The sequence below is a fragment of the Leptonychotes weddellii genome, chromosome 3 (assembly GCF_054177405.1).
Source record: "Leptonychotes weddellii isolate Sample4059 chromosome 3, ASM5417740v2, whole genome shotgun sequence".
NCBI lineage: Eukaryota > Metazoa > Chordata > Mammalia > Carnivora > Phocidae > Leptonychotes > Leptonychotes weddellii.
Window position 1 is genome coordinate 165,107,211 of NC_138371.1, and position 20,070 is coordinate 165,127,280.

Genomic DNA, 20,070 nt, shown 5'->3' on the forward strand with positions numbered 1-20,070 from the left:
TCGCGTAAGCTTTCCACTCCTTGCTATGACTCTGTTTTGGAGATGTGGACACTGAGGGCAAAGAGGAGAGACATGCTGCTCAGGGCACTTAGAAATTGATGGCGTATGGATTCCAAACCACCTCTGTCTGACCTTAAAGCCAGTGCTGTGAGCTCCTGCAGACAAAATCTTCCCATGAAAGTCGCTTTCCCACCCCTGGAGCAGTGGCTGGGTGTGTGGGCAGAGCAGGGCAAAGAAGACAAGTGAGGGCCCCAGGAGAAAGGCAAATACAGTCAGTCTCTGCTCTGAGCATTCCGCATGAATTAACTCACTTAATCTTTACGATGCCTAATGAGATAACTACAACTATGAAAAATATACACAAGCATTAGCAAGACTAAAGACTGGTACTGTAGGATAAATCTGGACATTGGTGTGGGGTTTCTGATTTTACATTCTGCTCACTTTCATCACCTACATGAAACAGCATCTTGACATCAAGAACAACAAAGAAGGTAAGGCCGTAAATTCAGAATAAACAATACTCCTGCAAATTAAAGGGCGAAGAGGACTGCCCTTTATTCTGCCCTGTGAGTTAATTCCACCCACTGGGTGTCCCAAGCACTGGCCACAGCAGGATGCTTCATTTATTCAAAATGTAGTGAAAGAGAGAAATAAAGACAGAATAAACCTGTGAGTGTTTGTGACAATTCTGGGAAGACACATCTACTTTCTTTTTGTACCATTATCTTTATGAAGGATTTGGCACAGGTGCTCAATTAGTTAGAATATTAATAAGTACATTTCTCAGGCATTTTCTTACAGAGTACTACTCAATTTGAATCTTGACTTATGCCATCTGTTTTCTTCCCCATGGGGGTTGCTCTTACATTATATCAGAGAGAAAAATATCCTAGGAAAGAAGATTTTAGAAAACCGATTTTAGAACTGTATTCTTGCCACAGACCACTATCTCCTCGGTAATTATTCTATCACATTTCATCGAAATCACTATCACCACAAATAAATCCTACCCACATCCCACCCCACCCCCCCACACCTGCAAAGACATTCCTTTTCTAAAAATCCAATGTGAAAGTTTAAAATACTACATTAACGTAGTATTTTAACAGCAAACAGCACAAGCCCGTGATTAGGGTGTACCGAATCTGCAATGCCTGCCAATTCGGAGGTCTGCATTTCAGGGTCGAGTTGAGGGATTGCAATCATCAAATATCAAGACCAGGCCAAGAACGGTCGGGGCAGAAACCTGGACTCCGAGGCCGTCCGGTGAGGGTCGGGGCGGCCCCCTCGCTCTGGACGCAGGCGCGTGCAGGATCAGAGCGGAGGGCCGCGAACCGCGCGCGAGCCTTACCGAGGCCGGAGATGGCGCCGAAGAGGTCCTTGTGCAGGCTGCTGTCCGGCGCGATGCCAGGCTTCTGCGGCGTCACCAGCGGGGTCGCGGCTGGCAGCGAGTCCTCCTTCACAGTCTGTCCCACCGGAGGGGAAGAAGAGATAACCGGAGATGACTTTCAAAGAGCTATGGGCTGTTCTCGTTCGTGGGGGGCGCGTGCCGGCGCGGGACGCAAGGGCCTGGCGGGGACGCGCCGCGTGGGGGAAGCCGGCGCCCGGCGCGCACGACCCTGACGCTGGAGCATGGATCAGACGCGGCGCGGGTCTGCGCGCAGAGCCGGCTTGGTCCGCAAAGTCACTGTCTGTTGCCCCAGAAAGCCTAGCACGTCCCCCCACCAGAGCTCGGATGCCCAGCATTTCCTCAGATTGTTTCTTCCCTCAGGAAAAGCCTCACAGGCTCTTTCTAACTGGAACACTGGTTTTTCTCTCACATCCGAAATCCTCCCAAATGAGCAACAGTGACAATAGCAGCCCTGGAAAGCTCTGCAAGCTTGCAGCTTCGTGCGAATTCTCAGTCAGTGGAGAAATTAGGTTAATTTTGAAGTTCTGTCATAAAAGGGGTTTTTCTTTGGTGATTTTCTCAGGATTGGAGAACTACAAGAGGTAGCATTATACCCTGAATTCCTTATTCGGATCAGAAAAGCAGACAGGTTCAGATAATACACGTGTGAAACACAACATTGTATGGGGTGAGATTAGTGCCCTTCGGAACTACAGAACACATTCTACACATGTGGCACGTCTCAGTGCGCCATTATTTAGGACATGTATTCAGAGGTGGAGAGACAGCATTAAAACTCAGGACAATGCATCACTGTGGGGGGGGGAGGGACAAAACACAACATGAAAATTCCCCAAGTGTATGTAATAATCACAAGGTGGAAAGACTAACAACTGAGCTCGTTCATGGGCCCAGAATAAAAGGGAAAAGGAAATTACTACACTTGTAGCACTGTGCAAATGAATGCCAGACAGTCTCCACCCTGAACATTTTGAGATCATTTCTGGGATCATCCTTCAGGCAACTTAATTTCCAATCCATCTTCCAATGACTGCATGAAGATAATATAAACTGGTCAGTTTTTGGAGGTGGGGCCATATGTCACTCATGTTGGCCTCCCTGACATCTAATTTTACAGACACAGAGAAATTGTAGCCCAAAGATGTGGCTTTTCCAAGACTGTGTAGCATGTTACCATCAGAATGAGCTAGCATGGAGCTCTCATACTATACAGGTTAGAACTATGCTTTTCTTTTTAACCTCCTCTCCCCATAAATTTTTGTTGACTGTATAGAGAAGGTCCTTATGTCTTACAAGGTATGGTCCATCAGGAAAGCATGGTTTTAAATAATGATTTTCAGCCTAAGAGTTGAAGGTTTACTGATTGACCCCATCTTAGCCAGAAATGCAATTAATCAGGAGTACTATGGATTATTATGGTTTTAGTGGCAAAAAAAAAAAAAAGAATGGGTGTGTCTTGGGTTGAATAGTATCCCCCCAAATTTATGTCCACCTGGACCCTCAAAATGTGACCTTATTCGGAAATAGGATCTTTGTAGATGTGATTAAGATGGAAGGTAAAATGAAGTCATCCTGGATTAGGAGCCATCCATCCAATCACTGGTGTTCTTGTAAGAAAAGGAGAGGATTTCAGAGATTCTACAGATACACAGCAGGAAGAAGGCCGTGTGAAGATAGAGGCCAAGACTGTAATGATGCTGCCACAAGCCGAAGAATGCAAGGATTTTGGGCAAGCCCTGGAAGCTAGGAGAGAGGCACGGAACAAACTTTTCACACACAGCCTCCAGAAGGAACCAACCCTGTGGATACCTTGACTTTGGACTTCTGGCCTCCTGACTAGGAGAGAATGAATTTCTGTTGGTTTTGGCCACCCCATGTGTGTTGCTTGGTTACAGTAGCCACAGGAAACAAATGCAGGCTGTGTCCAGGTGTGTATGCTTACGTACACTGCCGGGGTTCACAGGGAAGGGTGACACATCCCTCACGTTGATCCGCTGGACATTCTCAATCAGCAGACCGAACAGAGGCAGGTAGAGAGTGGCTATCCTTGCTTGATGGCTCTGAAATAAAGGCACACAGCGCAAGTTTATCCCATGGCCCTGAGAACTGAATGATGGACTGAGCTGGCACTGGCCATCTCCTGCATTTGGATCCTTCCTATAAAGACTGCTATAAGGGGGCGCCTGGGTGGCTCAGTCGGTTGAGCATCTGCCTTCAGCTCAGGTCACGATCCCAGTGTCCTGGGATCAAGCCCTGCGTCAGGCTCAGTGGGGAGCCTGCTTCTCCCTCTGCTGCTCCCCCTGCTTGTGCTCTCTCTGACAAATAAATAAATATAATCTTTAAAAATAAATAAATAAATAAAGACCTCTATTAGATTTTAGTGTGTAAACAGAGAAGAGTCTTAGTGCTGTTACCACTAATTCTCTAACGGGTTACTTTCTTCATATTACTTAAAATAAAGGACATTTATCAATCTGTATTTCCTTCCATTGGAGTCCACTCACCCTTGAAGCATATCTGTCATCAAAAGAATGCTTTATCAGCAGGTTCTTGAGCACGCTGATGGCAATCAGCCGGACCTCCCTAAACTCCTGGAGGGCGGTCCCCACCTCCCTCAGTAACAGTCCCACCAAGAAGTGGTTTCTGCAGAACTCGTCTGTTAATGAGTAGTCAAGCTGGAGATCTGAAATGAGGATAGATACTGCTTTAGTTACAGAGGCTATCACGCATTTTGAATAAAATAAAAGTCAAAACCACCCTTTACATTCAGCCCACCCTGTGTGTCAACAGATGATTAGACTTAGCTTCAAATGCGAAAAGGTCACTTATCTAAAATACTGCTCCACTTCTTATCACATCAGACTCTTAAATTTAAATACAGATAATTGCACTGGATTTTGATTTTATTTATTTATTTATTTATTTAAAAATATTTTTATTTATTTATTTGAGAGAGAGAATGAGAGAGAGAGAGCATGAGAGGGGGGAGGGTCAGAGGGAGAAGCAGACTCCCTGCCAAGCAGGGAGCCCGATGTGGGACTCGATCCCGGGACTCTAGGATCATGACCTGAGCCGAAGGCAGTTGCTTAACCAACTGAGCCACCCAGGCGTCCCAGGATTTTGATTTTAGAAGACATTACATCTTGCATAAATATTAAGTTAGTGAATAGTTTTAATACCAACTTTTAGAACATACAGCATGTTATATTACAAATGAAATTTTGTTATTTACATGAAGGTAAAAAATAAAGTTACTGACTAATTGACATTATAGAGAAGTAATCTGTACATAACAAACGTAATTAAAGAAAGAATAAATATACATGGTCTCTTAAAATTTTCCTTTACTACTTGAGTTCGTTAATCCATTTCCTGGTCATGAAAGCCTATATATTCCCATTAAAACCCAATGTGTTTAAAATGAACAAGTTAGCATATAACCTCTTTATTCTGCTGTCCCTGAATGAAGAACTTATTTAACATGATTTTTAAAAATATATTCAATACTTCTGCACCTCTAAAAGCAAGTTAAAAAAAAACTAATATAAACTAACACTGAAATACACAAAACACCAACTAAACTAGTAAATCATCAGCAAGCTAAATGATCAAAAGGAAAGCTCTTCCAGAGAGCGGATAGAAGGAAACACGAAATCTACTGAAGGAGGGTAAATAAAAGTGGCTACACATCCATCTAAAGCTGAAATATACCTTTCAGTAAGCTGTGGCTAGGATCTGAATTCTTATACTGAATCTATTACTAGAGGAAAATCTATAGACACCTTCTTTGACTTTGATTCCCTATTAGTTACTTCTAAACCTATCCAAAATACTGACCCAAGTCCTATGCAGAAGCAAGGGAAAGTATCCATCTTTCCAGAATAATCACGCCCACTGTATGGTTTTTTAAGCTTTGTTTACCCTAATGACAGTGCACAGCTTGAATTCACATAAAGCCCTTACGAAAATACTATGGGTTTAACTGTGCATGTGCGTGCATGCAGAGAAGGGGGGAACAGGTAAGAAGGGAGAGGAAGGGGAATGCTAAAAACATGTACTCCTATCAGTGTCATAAGGTACATTATCTGTAGGTGACCCTCACCCACCTGCCGAGGGCAGCCCCCCTTGCCACCAAATACCCTGATGGTCTACTAAGAGCTTTTAAGAGTCTCCTGGGCACCTGAAGGATTTCATGTCCCTCAGCTCTGTAGGACAAAAAAACAGGACCCTACAGGGTATAGGGGAAGGTGGGCATCAGCACACATTCACTGCCCAGCCATAGGGTATAAAGGACTACCCTCAATACCCTGACAGGAAAAAGGAAGAGAGTCACAGTCTCCAAGTACAGGTGGGTTAGTAACTGACTGCAAGATGAGGGGAGTGAGACAAGGTTTGGAATGAGGTTGGGGTCCTAGGAGAGGGCAGAAGGAGACATGGCAGGCTCCACATAAGAGGTGCTGAGTGACTATCTGGGGAGGAAGGCGAAGATTCCCCCAGAGAGGAGGCTGTGTGAGGCTGAGGAATGTCGGGGTGGGCAAGCCCATGTTTGAGAAGCTGGGAGTCAGCAGGAATGTCTGAAGTGTGGGGAATAGCGGGGAGTAAGACGAGACAGGTGGGCCAGGTTGCATTCGGGATGCCAAATACCCAGTTGTTCCCTTGACCCAGGACACTCAATTCCTGGCTTTCTTCTGATCATCACTCCAAAGTCACCCTGGCCATGAGGCTTTTCCTGGCCACCCTATCCCACATGCCCTGCTGCTCATTTCATATCCCCCCTCCTGGCTTTAGTTTTCTCTCCTAAGCCCTCATCACTAATACTGCACATACTTCACTTAGGTAAAACAGCTAAGGATTTTCATCCTTGCTGTCCATGACTGCCTCCCAAAGTCATGTGCATCCTAGACACGGTTGAATGCCAACTCCAGGGCCCCAGTCCCTCTTCTGGCTCCTTAAAAGGTAGTCCAAGTTGATGTTGAGGAAAGATATTTATGTCTCTGAATGAATGCTTTTGTGTGTTTCTCTCTGAATTTCAGAGGCCATTGATTTAGGGTGTCGTTAATAGTCTGGTGGCATCCTTCTGCTTTTTCTTTCAGCATAATCAATCCCCAGGTACATACAAGGCACTAAATGTAGTAATATTACCTGACAGACCTGACAGACTAATTTGATTCATTTGATTTAGTGAAGACAAAGAAATCTCTATGAATTTACTCTCTTCAAACTTTAAGAAGATACAGAACAGTTAAAGACTCAACATGCAAACATAAAACGCATGTGAAAAGCCATGTTGCTTATGATTTAGGTTACTGCCACCCCTATGGACAAGGACTATGAAAATGGTGGAATAATACATTTTTAGAGTAAAACAGGGCGTTCTGTTTGTTTGACCTCTTATAGAGATATCCTAGAGGACCTGGTGACTCCAGGAGCAAAACCCAGATCCCTCCCAGGGGTTTTAACAGCAGTACCTTAGCTACAGTGAGAATAAATTCACTGGTTTATCGTGAATTTAAAAACTGATCCAAGTATATGGGAAATGCCTAAATGAAGAGCATATATAAGCATTTCAGCAATGACTTGCATTCTTTTTCTTTTACAGGAGGAAAATGCAAGAAAGCAAGCGTCACACCCCACACCTACCTACAGGAGTGTCATTTGACTCCACAGTTGGTGAAAGAAAAGCTAATTCATAAGAAAAAAGGAAAAGTGAAACAAATAAAAATAAACTAGAGTAAGTAAAATGGATTTCTATTTAAGAAAAGGAATTTTTCAATGAAAAAGAGTCACACTGACATGACCTAAGGTCTAATAAGTTTGCTGACAAGTTAAGTTCCCATACAACATTTTATCAATAGCTTTTTAAATGGAAATTTAACAAGAAAAAACTTAATTCATCAACAAAAAAAAATCAGAAAATTCTAATGTCATATCTGAATCATTCTCTTACTAAAAATGAAGGGCTTTTTGTGAAAAGACTCAGACTGACATATATAAAGATAGATTACCTTGGTATCTCTGAATCCTGCCCTTTCCAAATGGCATCGGTAAATTCAAAGGTATATAATGTTCGTGATTGCATACCACACGGAGAAATTCAAACTTGTATTCAAAGAGGGTCTGCAGGGAACAATGGTTAGTTAAAGTTAAGTGCCTCACTGAATATTTTATACAGCGTCCTAAAAACCTATTAGAAATCATACAACCAGTCGTTAGCTTCTTGACCCTCTTAAAACTGCGTGCTCTATGCTATGTTATAGATTTGAGAATGGCTGTGGGCATTTGTTTGAAAATTGGGAACACATTTCATTAAACAATGTCCTCCACTAACTCTTAGGACATTTATTATTTATGTTCCTCCTACGTCAAACAGGATTTCAGGCAGCTTATAATTATAGACACAGACTTAATACAATAAAAAAAATGAGTAAGGCAGAGTTTTAAAATAGACTCAGGAGGGAGGAGGTAGATAATTCTACTAGAGAAAGGCTACATGGTTACTTCTATTACCATGTTAAATAAACTATGATTCGCAACACATATACTTTTAATTTTGCAGTTGAGAAGTCTTTTCGTTGTTTATGAGGAAATCAGTAAGTATGTTTATTTTACATCCAGAATTGCATCCCTAATATCTTACACATTAATGCAAGTACTAGTTAGTACTAGTCAGTATCTCCAAAAGGGGACAAGAGTGCCTCTGGGATGGAAAGAAAACTGTGACGTGAGCCCAGAGAAACAGGTGGGTTTCTGGATGTCAATCTGTGAGACAAAAAAACAGTGTGTAACATACACGCTACCTTCGGGTCTCCAGGAGCAAAGCAGCTGATGTAGTTGTTGATCTGCTTAAAGACAAAGCCCCTGTCCATGAAGGTGAAACATCTCTGCAGGGAAACAAGCCACAAAGGTGAGTATTTAGGCCCTAGCTTTTTTTTTTTTGAAAGTTGGGTTGAAATCAGCATTTACTGTTAATAAGTTTATTCTACAGCATAAAAATGCGCCATTGGCTTTGACTGAGCACTTACTGTATACTAGTCACTGCTAGAATGAACATTTCGCCACTTGAATGACACCCTCTGCGCCCTGAGGTCCCTACCTTGATGAACACAGCAAGGCTGTGATTTGCATTTTTAGACGCCTCCGGATTATCTCGAAATTTCTGAGTGATGTGCGGCATCAGCATATTCACAACGGTTTCCACAGCGTGATGATAGGATGCGGGAAATCTCTGGTTTCGCAATAACTAAAAAGAATTTAGAGCAAACGTGTGTTATTTTTAAAGTTGCAACCCTCTGGGGGAAAAAAATATCCCTGAGTCCATTTTAAAAAAACCCAGAGATCCAATCTTATTTATCTAAAATGAGACAAGAGAAATTATTCTTTCTTCTCTCAAAATACTGTCCAGGTATTCTGATACCTCATATAAGTGGTGTGCATTTGACCTGAAACCCCAAACTTCAGCCTGAGAAAGATCCTCTCGGAGGTACTTGTAAAGAAGTGGAGATGTACCTCTACTCCCAGAGATTCTCATCAGAGCTGCGTCTTTACTGGATACTTCTGGTGGCTTGAATGCCTGTACCTCTCAGAGAACTCTTTAGAAAACAGTGGCTCAGGTTTAAGCTTCAAGTATTCAAACGGAAAATAAACAGATCAGAGACTGTATGTCACTGGTTTACTCTGCTTAGAAACAGTCCTCTTCAGGGGCGCCTCGATGGCCCAGTTGGTTAAGTTATCTGCGTTCAGCTCAGGTCATGATCCCAAGGATCACGGGATCTGCTTGTCCCTCTCCCTCTCAAATAAATAAATAAAATATTAAAAAAAGAAACAGTCCTCTTCAAATTAACTTTACATAATAATTTCTCCCCATCAGGAATGCTTACCTACGAAATTATACAGACCTCACCAGTTAGCTATCATGGGCTGTATATCTTCCACACATCAGGCATTGCACTAGTACATGTTTTTACGTGCTTTTTCATTAAATTCTTACAAGTTTTAACTCTCATTTCACAGAGGGTTGGAGAGGTCAGGTAAATGTGTCTTCAGTCAAGAACTAACAAGTAACAAAGATTCAAACCCAGATCCACCATGAGTCCAAGGCCTGTGTTCTTTCTGCTCTTTGACACTTTGCTTCCCCACCCACGTGCCCAATAAATGAGAAAAATTACTGAGAACCTGATACGTGAAGGGGTCTGAATGATATGCTCCATGACATTTATCCACTCATGCATGTGATTCTAACAGCCACAACAGGGGGTCTATCTTCACCCCCATTTTACAAATGAGAAAACTGAAGCTTAGAGAGATTCAGTAAGTACTAACTGACTTTCCTTCTCCCTTTTAGTGGTGAAACCCCTGGGTTTCACAGGTGCACACTGCTGCCAAGCTAGAGACTTCATTTCCCAGCCTAACTTGAGGCCAGAGAAAGGCCATGTGACTGAGTTCTGGCCAATGGGCTCTAAGAGGAAGACTGTGCTTTTCCCAGCCATGTCCATGGGATGCTTGCCTTCCAAGTCTTCTTTACCATTGACTAGAATGTGGGGTGGTGGGTGAGCCTGGATGAGCGTGACACCTGGGCTGGATAGTTGGAGAGGAGCTTGAGTCCTTGACCAACCCTGGGGGACAAGCGCCCCACTCTCAGAGCTGCCTACTGGCTTATAATTTTCCAAAAAAGAGAAATGAACCTTTTGTCTTATTTAAACCATTATTCTGGTCTGTTTTGCAACAGCCAAACCCGTATCCCAGTATCAAAGAAACAGTATTTTCTAAAACTAGAACTGAAATTTGGTTATTTCTGCATGCATTATTTTATGCATTAAATACCAGAACCCATTGTGAATTTTGAAATGCCAGCTTTATAATAATCTCAATTTTCAAACAAATAATAAAACAATCTTTGCAAACTTATAAACTCAAGAATCCAGTGAGGGAAGGATCAAGTACTAAGTATTTGAAGTTTACCCACTTTCAAAAACAGAACTGTAAAATTAGAAATTCCAAAGGGATTTTGTTCTGTATATGCAACCCCATAACTCTGTATCCTGAGGGGTCAGCCTCAGTTGATGATCAGCCTCCTGGACCCCAGGCAAGGCCACCTCAAACCACCAGGCATGACTGCCCGCTACCCAAGCTGGCTACTCCTGAATAAAGGTCTCTCAGGAAACACCTGAGGCATTCAGAATGGGGCTTCATCAATGGCTGCTTAAACCATGAAAAGTGGATGGATGGGGTGGGCACCACTTAACCTATTAGTCACTATTATCAAAACAAAAAGTGGGACAACCAGACATTGTATGACTCCCGATGTGATGCAGCAGTACCAGTTATGAAGTATTCTTGCCCCAAAGCAAACCAAACCTAAATCAAACTGAGCTTCAACATCACCACAAGTTTACAGGAACCATGGGGGACAAAGGACCATGCCATGTGACACTGTGAGGTTACAATGTGGGCAATTCTGCAGGACAAAGGGCCCCCCTACTTCAACAAATACACTGCATTAAAAAGCAAACAAATGGAGAAGGGACAGTTTGAAAATCTAAGAAACTTCAGAGACACATCAACCACATGCAATGTGCAGACTGTGTTTATATCCTGATTCAGACCAGCCGACCGTCAAAGGGCATTTCTGAGACACCTGGGGAAAACTGAATACAGACAGGGTGTCCAAAGACAAAGAAGAAATGTTGCTGACTTTGTTGAGTATCATAATGGTACAGTGCTTCCATCTCTTCAAAGGCTTTCTCTGTTAGATAGGACACACTCAAGTGTTTACAGATGAAATGACAGAATATTTGGTGATTGTTTTTAAAATGCTCTGAAAACAGTGTGAGATGTAAAGTCACAATGGCAGCATGCCAATAACTGTTGAAGGTGAGTGACAGAGCTTCAAACATGAGATTCATTCAACTTTTCTCTTTCCTTTCATGTTTATTTAAAACTTTCTATAATAAGAAGTTTTCATTAAAAAGAAAGAAAATGTGGTGAAGAATGGTGGATAATTAACATACCAACCAACCAACCAACCAAGCTCTTCCATGATTAGGGGTCAACTCAGTGCCTTTGAAGACTGAAATAAAGCTCTCCGTGCAGTGACAAATAGCTATTGTCAGGAGCCCTAATTTGGCAACAAAACAGTGAGGTAAGACGCATCTAAAGGTGATAAAGACCAAAGTAATTAGATGTTGCTATGGAGACTACTATACACTGAAACAGAAGAAAATGATCTAGGACAATGGGCAGCTGTCCAGAGCGGTGAGTACAGACGCGCGAGCTCGGAGGAGAGGACACTGAGACACGAAGACAGTTGTCAGCCAGACGAAACCCCTACTCCTGACCTGTCCTGCTGTAGGATCTCCTCTCGGCTCTGCTGCAGCATCCCCAGTGGCCCGGCCACCGTGATCTGCTCCTCTGACACATACTGCCGGTGTGGGGTCTGCCTCCCCAACGCCTGTCCACACCAGATCAGCCTTCTCCGGCGGACCTGCTGTGCCCCATGCCCCTACCCTGCTGTGAGCCCGACACCTCTGTGCCATCCTGCCGGCTGCTCGGCTCCTGCCGCCTGACCCCTGGCCTGAGTGGATTCTCCCTGACCACCCACACTCAGCCATGCTGCGAAGGGCCCTGTGAGCCCCGCTGCTAACAGCCGGTCTGCAGACACCAGCGACGGGTTTCACCACGTCCAACATGTCTTGTCTGGGCTCCGACAGCGACTGCTACCCAAATCACTGCTTCCTTTACAAGGGAGCACTCAAATGTCTGGTTCTCTTTTCCTTACTGTGTTCTTCTACTCTCTAGGGGTTAGAGCACTCTTTTCTACAGGCTATGTCACGGCTCCCTGAGATATAATAAATAAGACTATTAGCTAATAAACTTCATTTTCCTGGCCTTACCTGGGTATGAGCTCTTTCTCCTGCTTCATGTTCACTGTCTTCTCCCTAAGTGTGGCATCCTTCCAGGTAAAGTTCCACCCCAACCTCCACAATGCTTTATCATTTTGGAGCTCACACATACACCCTCTTCACTGTTCTCGAACCGTGTCCAGCCGAATGTCTTCTTCCTCCCAGGATGGCGTCAGCTCCAAGGCTGCCGATGCACCATCTCTGCCATTTGCATAGCTCCTCTGTGCTCTGGGCATAGCCAAGGACGGTTCCAAACACGCGCTCGTGGATGGGAGTATGGATATTCACGTTCTGCCATCACGCGTTTATAGTTTGGGGGAAGTACAGGCAGTCCATGGTACATGGAGCATACCATCCTTTCCCTACTTTTCATTTGAACACTCTTTCCTTGCTCAATTAAGTCAGGAAATGGCTGAAGGCTAAACACCTAACTGAGGTTATATATTCATCCTATCCTAGGCCACATTTTCCAACCTGCAAGAAGTTCACCTGTGGAATGCTAGCAATTTGGCTTGATTCAAGGTGGGAGGAGAGGAAATTCCCAAAGAGTCTGCTGAAATTATAACTGCTAAATATAAGTGATAGAAAAGAAACACCTTAAATGTGTTGAGCATAGAGGCTGAGTGGGGTTCAGAGTTGGGAACTTCTTAGTAGGCCTTGACGAGGTTGGTTTTATATTTTCCTCAAAAACTGCTTATTGTAAATTCCAAGCACATGTCACCTATGGAACACTTGAGTCTGGCACGGTCATATGTAATCAATCCAAACTCTGCAGGTCCATCTGCAGTAGTAAGGAAGTCGCTTATTTTAGATGCTAGTTAAAGGGAGGCTCTGATTTACAGCCTTCCTCAACAAATGGCACAAAGTGCAGTTTGATTGGCTGGGATGGGGAGGTGGACACATGTGGCCACGTCCATCTTCAGCAAGAGTGTAGCATTAGAAGCTGGCCTACCAGCATGCACCTTCTACATAAATATGCAGCAGATGGAATGACCCCAGTACCAGCAAGAGTGTACACCCAAGCCTCAGCTCAACAGACTATGCCTCCAAATGCTGATCTATGCTAAATATTCTTGGGAAGGGCACTTTCAGCTGCACTGAAAGCATTACTTGGCTCTTATATGAGTCTGTGGCCCAGGTGCCCCTACTAGACAGACGTGTGCCTGGTCATGGCATTTTAAGAAAGACTCACCAATGAGGGAAAAAAATCAAGGTCAGGTTTATAAACACATTGGATTTACTAATAATCCTCAGTCTAAAAGTATAAAAACTCTGAGAGGAATTTGATCATGACTCATGGAAATCACAAATGGCACAGGAATGGTGAATTTAAACTTGTTCCCTCAATTCAGAACACCTGGATCAGGGACGAGGACATATAATTCTTAAGATGCAAATAAAGACGGACCTAAAAATAACTAATTCAAACACATAAAACTCATTACTCCTAAGATATGAGGCAAATGAATAAAACCTTCAAAATATGTGAGAAGTTCCTAGATCTATAATGTGTGATTCGGGGAAGGAGTGGCATGGCGTCAGGTGACGTGGAAGAAGTCAGAGGGGAGCCCTCTAGAAGTGAAATGTTAGAACTCTCCAAAGTGGTAAGTAGGTATTTTGAATCTCTTTTTATAGTAAATTATCTTATGGTTAAGCTTTCTCCTTTTGGATGCCAGTGTGTTTCTTTTTATGCTGGATAACAATTTTTAAATAAACTACTTCTAAAAACTCTCTGAATACTCTTTTAGGGCCAAGATATAATTAACTTACAGAAAGGTTGTGCATGGTAGCATTTGAGCAGTCTGTTCTAAAGAGTTCCAAAAAGAAACTACCTCCCAGAAGTGCCGGAGAGTTAGGTTATAAGGCTGGAAAGGGCAGATCATCTGGGAGAAGCCGATTCTGACTCTAGCATGAGTTCTAGGCTCTGCTCTGCTATGTGACCCTGTGCAGGGCACCTCACAGGTCTATACTCCATCTCAACCTCTGCGGCACTTGGGAGCTGCTGGACCAGAAGGTAGCTTTCAGGTCCCTACCATCCCTAAATTTCTATGGTTTAATTTAGCATCTTGAGAAAAAAACACATGCAATTAAATTACTCTATTTAAATTTTCTATCACAGTTCTCAGAAAGAGATGTTACTGATACCTATACTTCCTTTTTCTTTTTTAACATTTTATTTATTTTGACAGTGAGACAGAGAGAGAGTGAGAGAGCAGACAGCAGGGGGAGTGGCAGGCAGAAGGAGAAGCAGGCTCCCAGCTGAGCTGGGAGCCCGGTGCGGGACTTGATCCCAGGACCCTGGGATCATGACCTGAGCTGAAGGCAGACGCTTAACCAACTGAGCTACCCAGGAGCCCGGTACTTTCACTTCTGTGGGTATTTCAAAAGTGTTCATTACCTCTTTGACCATTGCTCCCGTGGTCTAGTCATGCACTCTCCCACCTAAACTCTGGGGCAGCACAAAGCATGCCTCACTTAACTTTGTAACCCTTGAGCTTGCCTATAAGTAAGGGCTCTCAATGAATACTTTCTGAACAAACAGTTATATTTTTAAATATACTCAAGCCACCAATCTTTCTGGAGTGATTACATTTACTCAGAGCCAAAAATAATGAAAAATCCATTGGGGCCTTGTTATGGAATGAATTGTGTCTCCTTAAAATTCGTATGTTGAAGTCCTAACCCAGAGTCTCTCAGAATATGACTATATTTGGAGACAGGATCTTTAAAGAGGTAATTAAGTTAAAACGAGGTCATTAAGGTGAGCCTTAATCCAACAAGACTGGTGTCCTTATAAGAAGAGAAGATTTGGACACAGACATGCACAGAAGGGACAATGCACAGACACAGGGAGAAGACAGTCATCTACAAGCCAAGGAGAGAGGCCTCAGAAACCAACCCTACAGACGCCTTGATCTCAGACTTCTAGCCTCCAGAATTGCGTGGAAATAAATTTCTATTGTTAAGGACACCCAGGCTGTGGTACTTGCTGTGGAAGCCTGAGCAAACTAAGGCAAGCCTACAGCCTATCCTGCACATGACATTTTTAACGTAGAAGTACTACATCCAAATGACCTGCGTGTGTGCATGCATGCGTGCGTGCGTGTGTGCATGCATGTGTGTGCGTGTGTGTGTGTGTGTGCGTGCATGCGTGCACACGCACTTAGCTGCGTACTGCCAAGTAGACAATCTGCTAGGTTTTTTACTTGGCAGGCTATTCTGGCATGATTTAGATGGTGTGTTACTCTGTGGAAAGCAGGGCCCACCTCCATCTGGCATTTGCCTGTGCACTAAAACCGGAATTGAAAGAAAAAAAAAAAAAGAAGAAGAAACCCACCTGGTCAGGCACCAGTGCCCATTCTACTAGAGGAAAGTGTGGCTTTCAGTTCTGAGCTGCCAACCTTCTGCCCGACAAAATCCAGCAGCCTTTCCCAAGGCTTTCTCCCAGAGTCCAGATCCCTGGTGCAGGGAGCTAGATCTTCACCCTCCTTCCCCGTGGCCTCCCTGTCCTCCCTTTATTCACTGTGACAGATTGCTGGGCACCATGACCTGCTCCCTGCACGTGGGCCTCCTGTTCTCCATGAGACTCAAGACCCTGCACAATGCAACGCAGACAGCATTCATTCATAGTCATAACGGCAACTCCAAGAGTATGCACATCTCAAAAGGGACTTTGTCACTTGACCACTGAGTTTACCACATTAGAATCTTATAAAAATGTATCTACACTGAGCCTCAGACAGCCAGTCACACCCAGACAGGCATCAGTCCAGAGAGGCCTGAAGGGTATCCCCAGGACACCTTCAGCATGGGGACCCAGTGTCACACACACCCAGGCACCTCAGCGAGGAGTTATCTCCAACTCCCTTCACTGCTTCCAGGAGACGTGAAGTAACATCAGACACTCTCATCTAAGTCCCTGAGAAAGGTCTACAATGTTCAAGACTGGGTAATTACATTTACATTAAATGCTTAAACTGTTACTCTCATTTCAACAGACTTGAAGACTTCCAGGCTATACAAAGGAAAAGACAGTTTTCTTTGGACTTGGTAACACATGCTTCAGGAGAGTGGGCTTTCAAGCCAGACTGGTCTCAAAACGTGGCCATTTGCTCCATTCGCTAGCAGTGAGGCCTCGGCAAGTAACTCACTCCGGGCTCAGTTTCTTCATCTATAAAATGTGGGGCAGTACTTTATGATAGCCCTATGGCTTTATTACTTGGAATAAAATGCTTTCTTACTTGGAAAGCACCTAGAACTGTGCTGTAACTGGCAACAGAGAGCATTTGTGAATGTGAGCTACAAAGCAACAAAAAGACTTGCCCCTAAGAGCCACCACACAAGCCCTGATCGAAGTGACATACCTTAACTTTGGAGTTCTCTATCAAATGCTGAGCCATGGATTTTATCAAAACGTCAAAGAAAAACCATGAATACTGAAAGAAAAAAAAAAAAGGATCCGGTGAGAAACCCAAAAATTAGGAGGCGAGATGTTTACTCTCTTAGGCTGACAATGTTACAGATGCAAAACAGGTGCGACCCCAAAGCAGGGCTGAACCACTCGGCAAAGTATTATCGGACCAGAGGTGCACGGAACTGCTCTCCGGCTTTCGCGTGTCCCACAACAAGGACTGCATCCCACTAGGAAGCTGGGTGCACACGCTCAGCACGGCACAAGCCAACAAGAGGCACTGCTGGATTAGATTTGTGATCTTTCCTCCTGACTGAGCCTCCCCTGCTGATGCTGCCTTTATAATCTCCACCTCGGTGTCCTCCACCCATTCGAATATAATGACTTCTTAAAACTTAAGAGCCCGTGAAATTTTAAATATAGTAATATTTTGCAGGTCTGTTAGAAGCACAAGTATATGCAGCAAAGTTGGTCCCAAAGAACTAACTCTTTACCCCCTTTTTAGGAGGTTGTGACTGTCAAACACACAAGAAGGGTGAACTGATCAGGCTACCGCGTTCGGATTTTCTTCCAACAATTTCAATACTGCAGAGCCACACTGCCCCCCCACCCCCACCCCACATACCTTAAGTAGTTTATTGCTGGTGAGGAAGTCAGCAGAAGGCTTGAGAATTGTGGTCATGGCTTTTGTCAGTTCTTCGTGCACGGTCTTGTATTCAGAAGCAATGTATGGCTCAGCCTTATAAGCATACTTTGAAGAAAAGGGAAAGATATTTTAATGTCCCTGTTATCTAGGATGGGCTGAAAGCAGGAGAGGCTCCAAGGGATGGCGGTGAGGGACTGAGGTACAAGTGCAAGGTGGGAGAGGAAGGTGTGGTAACAGAAGGAGGGAAGGGTGACACAAAGAGGGAGCCCAGGATACCTTCAGGGAACCCATAACAATACGGGAACCACCTGGCTCAGGTCAGTGGTCCTCCAGCCCACAATTCCACCTCCCAAGGACTTCAAGGAATGTGTCACCCGACACTGGGTGACTTGATTCCGTAGCTGTAATTTACAGAGGTGTCTTAAGACTAAATAGAATGTGTGTAACTTTTCAGAATGGTAACCGTCACTCTTGTCTATTGAATAGTGTTACATAAATGAAGAACCTGTTGATATTCATCCTAGTGACATCTCTTGCTGTCCCACATAATTATCTAATTTGATGGTGGCCAGTGCTAACCTTCTCATCTCAGGAGAAACAGTTTTACTGCAAATTTTAGTTGGGAAAAAGAAAGATGAAAACAATAGGGCTATACCAAAGGCCTACCAAGAGCGACTTAAAATTCTTCTTTAAAATTCCACGTCATTATTATTTGCAAAACCCATTATAAGAAATGTACATTGAAAAAATTAAATTAAGTAAATAAATGAATGGCTGCCCCTCTCTGGACTTCCTCTCATTCAGGTACAAGCACTGGCTAAGGTATAGAAGAGAAAGCAGAGGTATTAAGTTTCATCCCAAAATAACTAGGTTTTTAAAAAATGAGTCCTTAGAAGGAAAATTGGAGAGCCACAGATTTAAATGATCGGAACCGTTTATTTTACATACCTTAACATATGACCTCAAGTGGCTCTCCAATCCTTCCTCATGGCACTGGGCAACCACATGAATAATGACCCTACACACCACAGAAATGAATAAAGCAATGAATAGTAATGTGAAAATGAAAACATTTCATTATTACACAGTAGTTGCAGAACAATGATGATGCTATTGGCACCACAGGAAACAAGGAAACGAGTAATTAGATGGGGTCCCTATACATGGGATCAAAAGAAATTTCTTAAATATAATGGTCAACACATACTAGCATCCCAGATATGTATGACCGTGCTCCAGATGTGGACAGACTGAAAGGGAAGAAGGTATCCGCCTATCCGCCTCTCTTACCGTGTCACATTGACGGCAACTTCCTCCTGGGTTGCTCTGGTGAGGACGCGGAATAGCTGGTTTAGGATGGTGGGCAAGAAGGCGATCATCACGTGGCCTTCCATCGCATGCAGGCTCTACAGATATGGAATGGCATTTGTGTTATCTTCTTTTTTTTTTTTTTTTTTAAAGATTTTATTTATTTATTCATGAGAGAGAGAGAGAAGCAGAGGGAGAAGCAGGCTCCCAAGGAGCAGGGAGCCCGATGCGGGACTTGATCCCAGGACTCTGGGATCATGACCTGAGCCGAAGGCAGACGCTTAACCGTCTGAGCCACCCAGGCGCCCCATTTGTGTTATCTTCTTAAAAGGATATCAACCCTGCTCTCTCTCTCAAATAAAGGAAAATCTTACAGGAAAAAAAAAAAAGAGACCAACCCCACGCAATTTCCACTCAGTTCCAAACAAGGATGGAAGAAGTCTATCTAAACAATGGAAGGCAGTGGCAGGCAGAATAAGGGACAAAGATATTCACATCCTAATCCCAGAACCTGTGAATATGTTACATGGCAAAAGGGAATTAAGGCGGCCTTAAGGTAGGGGGACCATCCTGGATTATTCAGGTGGACACAAAGTCATCACAAGGGTCTTTAATGTCGGAAGAGGGAGGTAGAAGGAGAGAGTCAGAGGAGACGTGCCTAAGGAAAGAATGGTCAGAGATGGAACATTGTTGGCTTTGAGATGGAGGAAGAGGTCACAAGCAAAGGAATGAGGAATGAGGGCTGGGAAAGGTCAAGGAAACAGATTCACTCCCAGAGTTTCCAGAAAGGAACTCAGCCATGTTAATAACACCTTGATTTGAGCCCAGTGAGGCCTGTGTCAGACTTCGGACCTACAGAAGTATAAGAAAATAAATTTGTGTTGTTTGAAGCCACCAAGTTTGTGGTAATTTGTTATAGCAGCAATAGAAAGCTAATACAAAGACTCTTCTTAAAGTCATAAGGCTCTCTGTGAGATACCTGAAAGGGTACTTGGCCAAGCAGTGATTTCAGAACTCTCATTCCATGTTCCTTGCTGAAGTCAAACAAACTTGTATTCCATTTCTCACATTTCTTTTTTTTTTTTTAAAGATTTATTTATTTGAGAGCGAGCAAGCACGTGCGGGGAGGGGCAGAGGGAAAGGGAGCATCTCAAGCAGACTCCCCACTGAGCATGGAGGCCAATGCGGGGCTCAATCCCAGGACCCTGAGATTGTAACCTGATCTGAAATCAAGAGCTGACCGCTTAACTGACTGAGCCACCCAGGTGCCCCCATTTCTCACATTTCTTATATTTTGTCCTCATGCCTAGGATGCTCTTTTAGCTACTCTCCTTTTAAAAAAATATTCCCATGGAACCACACTCTGGATAAAGCTCCCCTAGATAAACCTCGC

General features: G+C 43.6%; 1 protein-coding gene and 1 pseudogene across 24 annotated transcripts in view; one reads left to right on the plus strand and one right to left on the minus strand.

The window, feature by feature from the left end:
• Nucleotides 1-20,070, minus strand: part of DOCK9 (dedicator of cytokinesis 9) — a 322,858-nt gene that overhangs the window by 112,890 nt on the left and 189,898 nt on the right. For all 24 annotated transcript variants that reach the window (XM_081815144.1, XM_081815147.1, XM_081815151.1 and 21 more), the window contains exons 24-33: nt 18,660-18,775; nt 18,318-18,387; nt 17,349-17,474; nt 16,677-16,748; nt 8,508-8,654; nt 8,212-8,295; nt 7,420-7,531; nt 3,919-4,097; nt 3,361-3,474; nt 1,355-1,469 (exon numbers count right to left, since the gene is read on the minus strand). In XM_081815144.1, the coding sequence (XP_081671270.1) occupies nt 1,355-1,469; nt 3,361-3,474; nt 3,919-4,097; nt 7,420-7,531; nt 8,212-8,295; nt 8,508-8,654; nt 16,677-16,748; nt 17,349-17,474; nt 18,318-18,387; nt 18,660-18,775 (1,135 nt within the window). The remainder of the gene's footprint in view (nt 1-1,354; nt 1,470-3,360; nt 3,475-3,918; nt 4,098-7,419; nt 7,532-8,211; nt 8,296-8,507; nt 8,655-16,676; nt 16,749-17,348; nt 17,475-18,317; nt 18,388-18,659; nt 18,776-20,070) is intronic.
• On the plus strand, nt 11,593-12,053 carry LOC115937093 (keratin-associated protein 3-1-like; annotated as a pseudogene).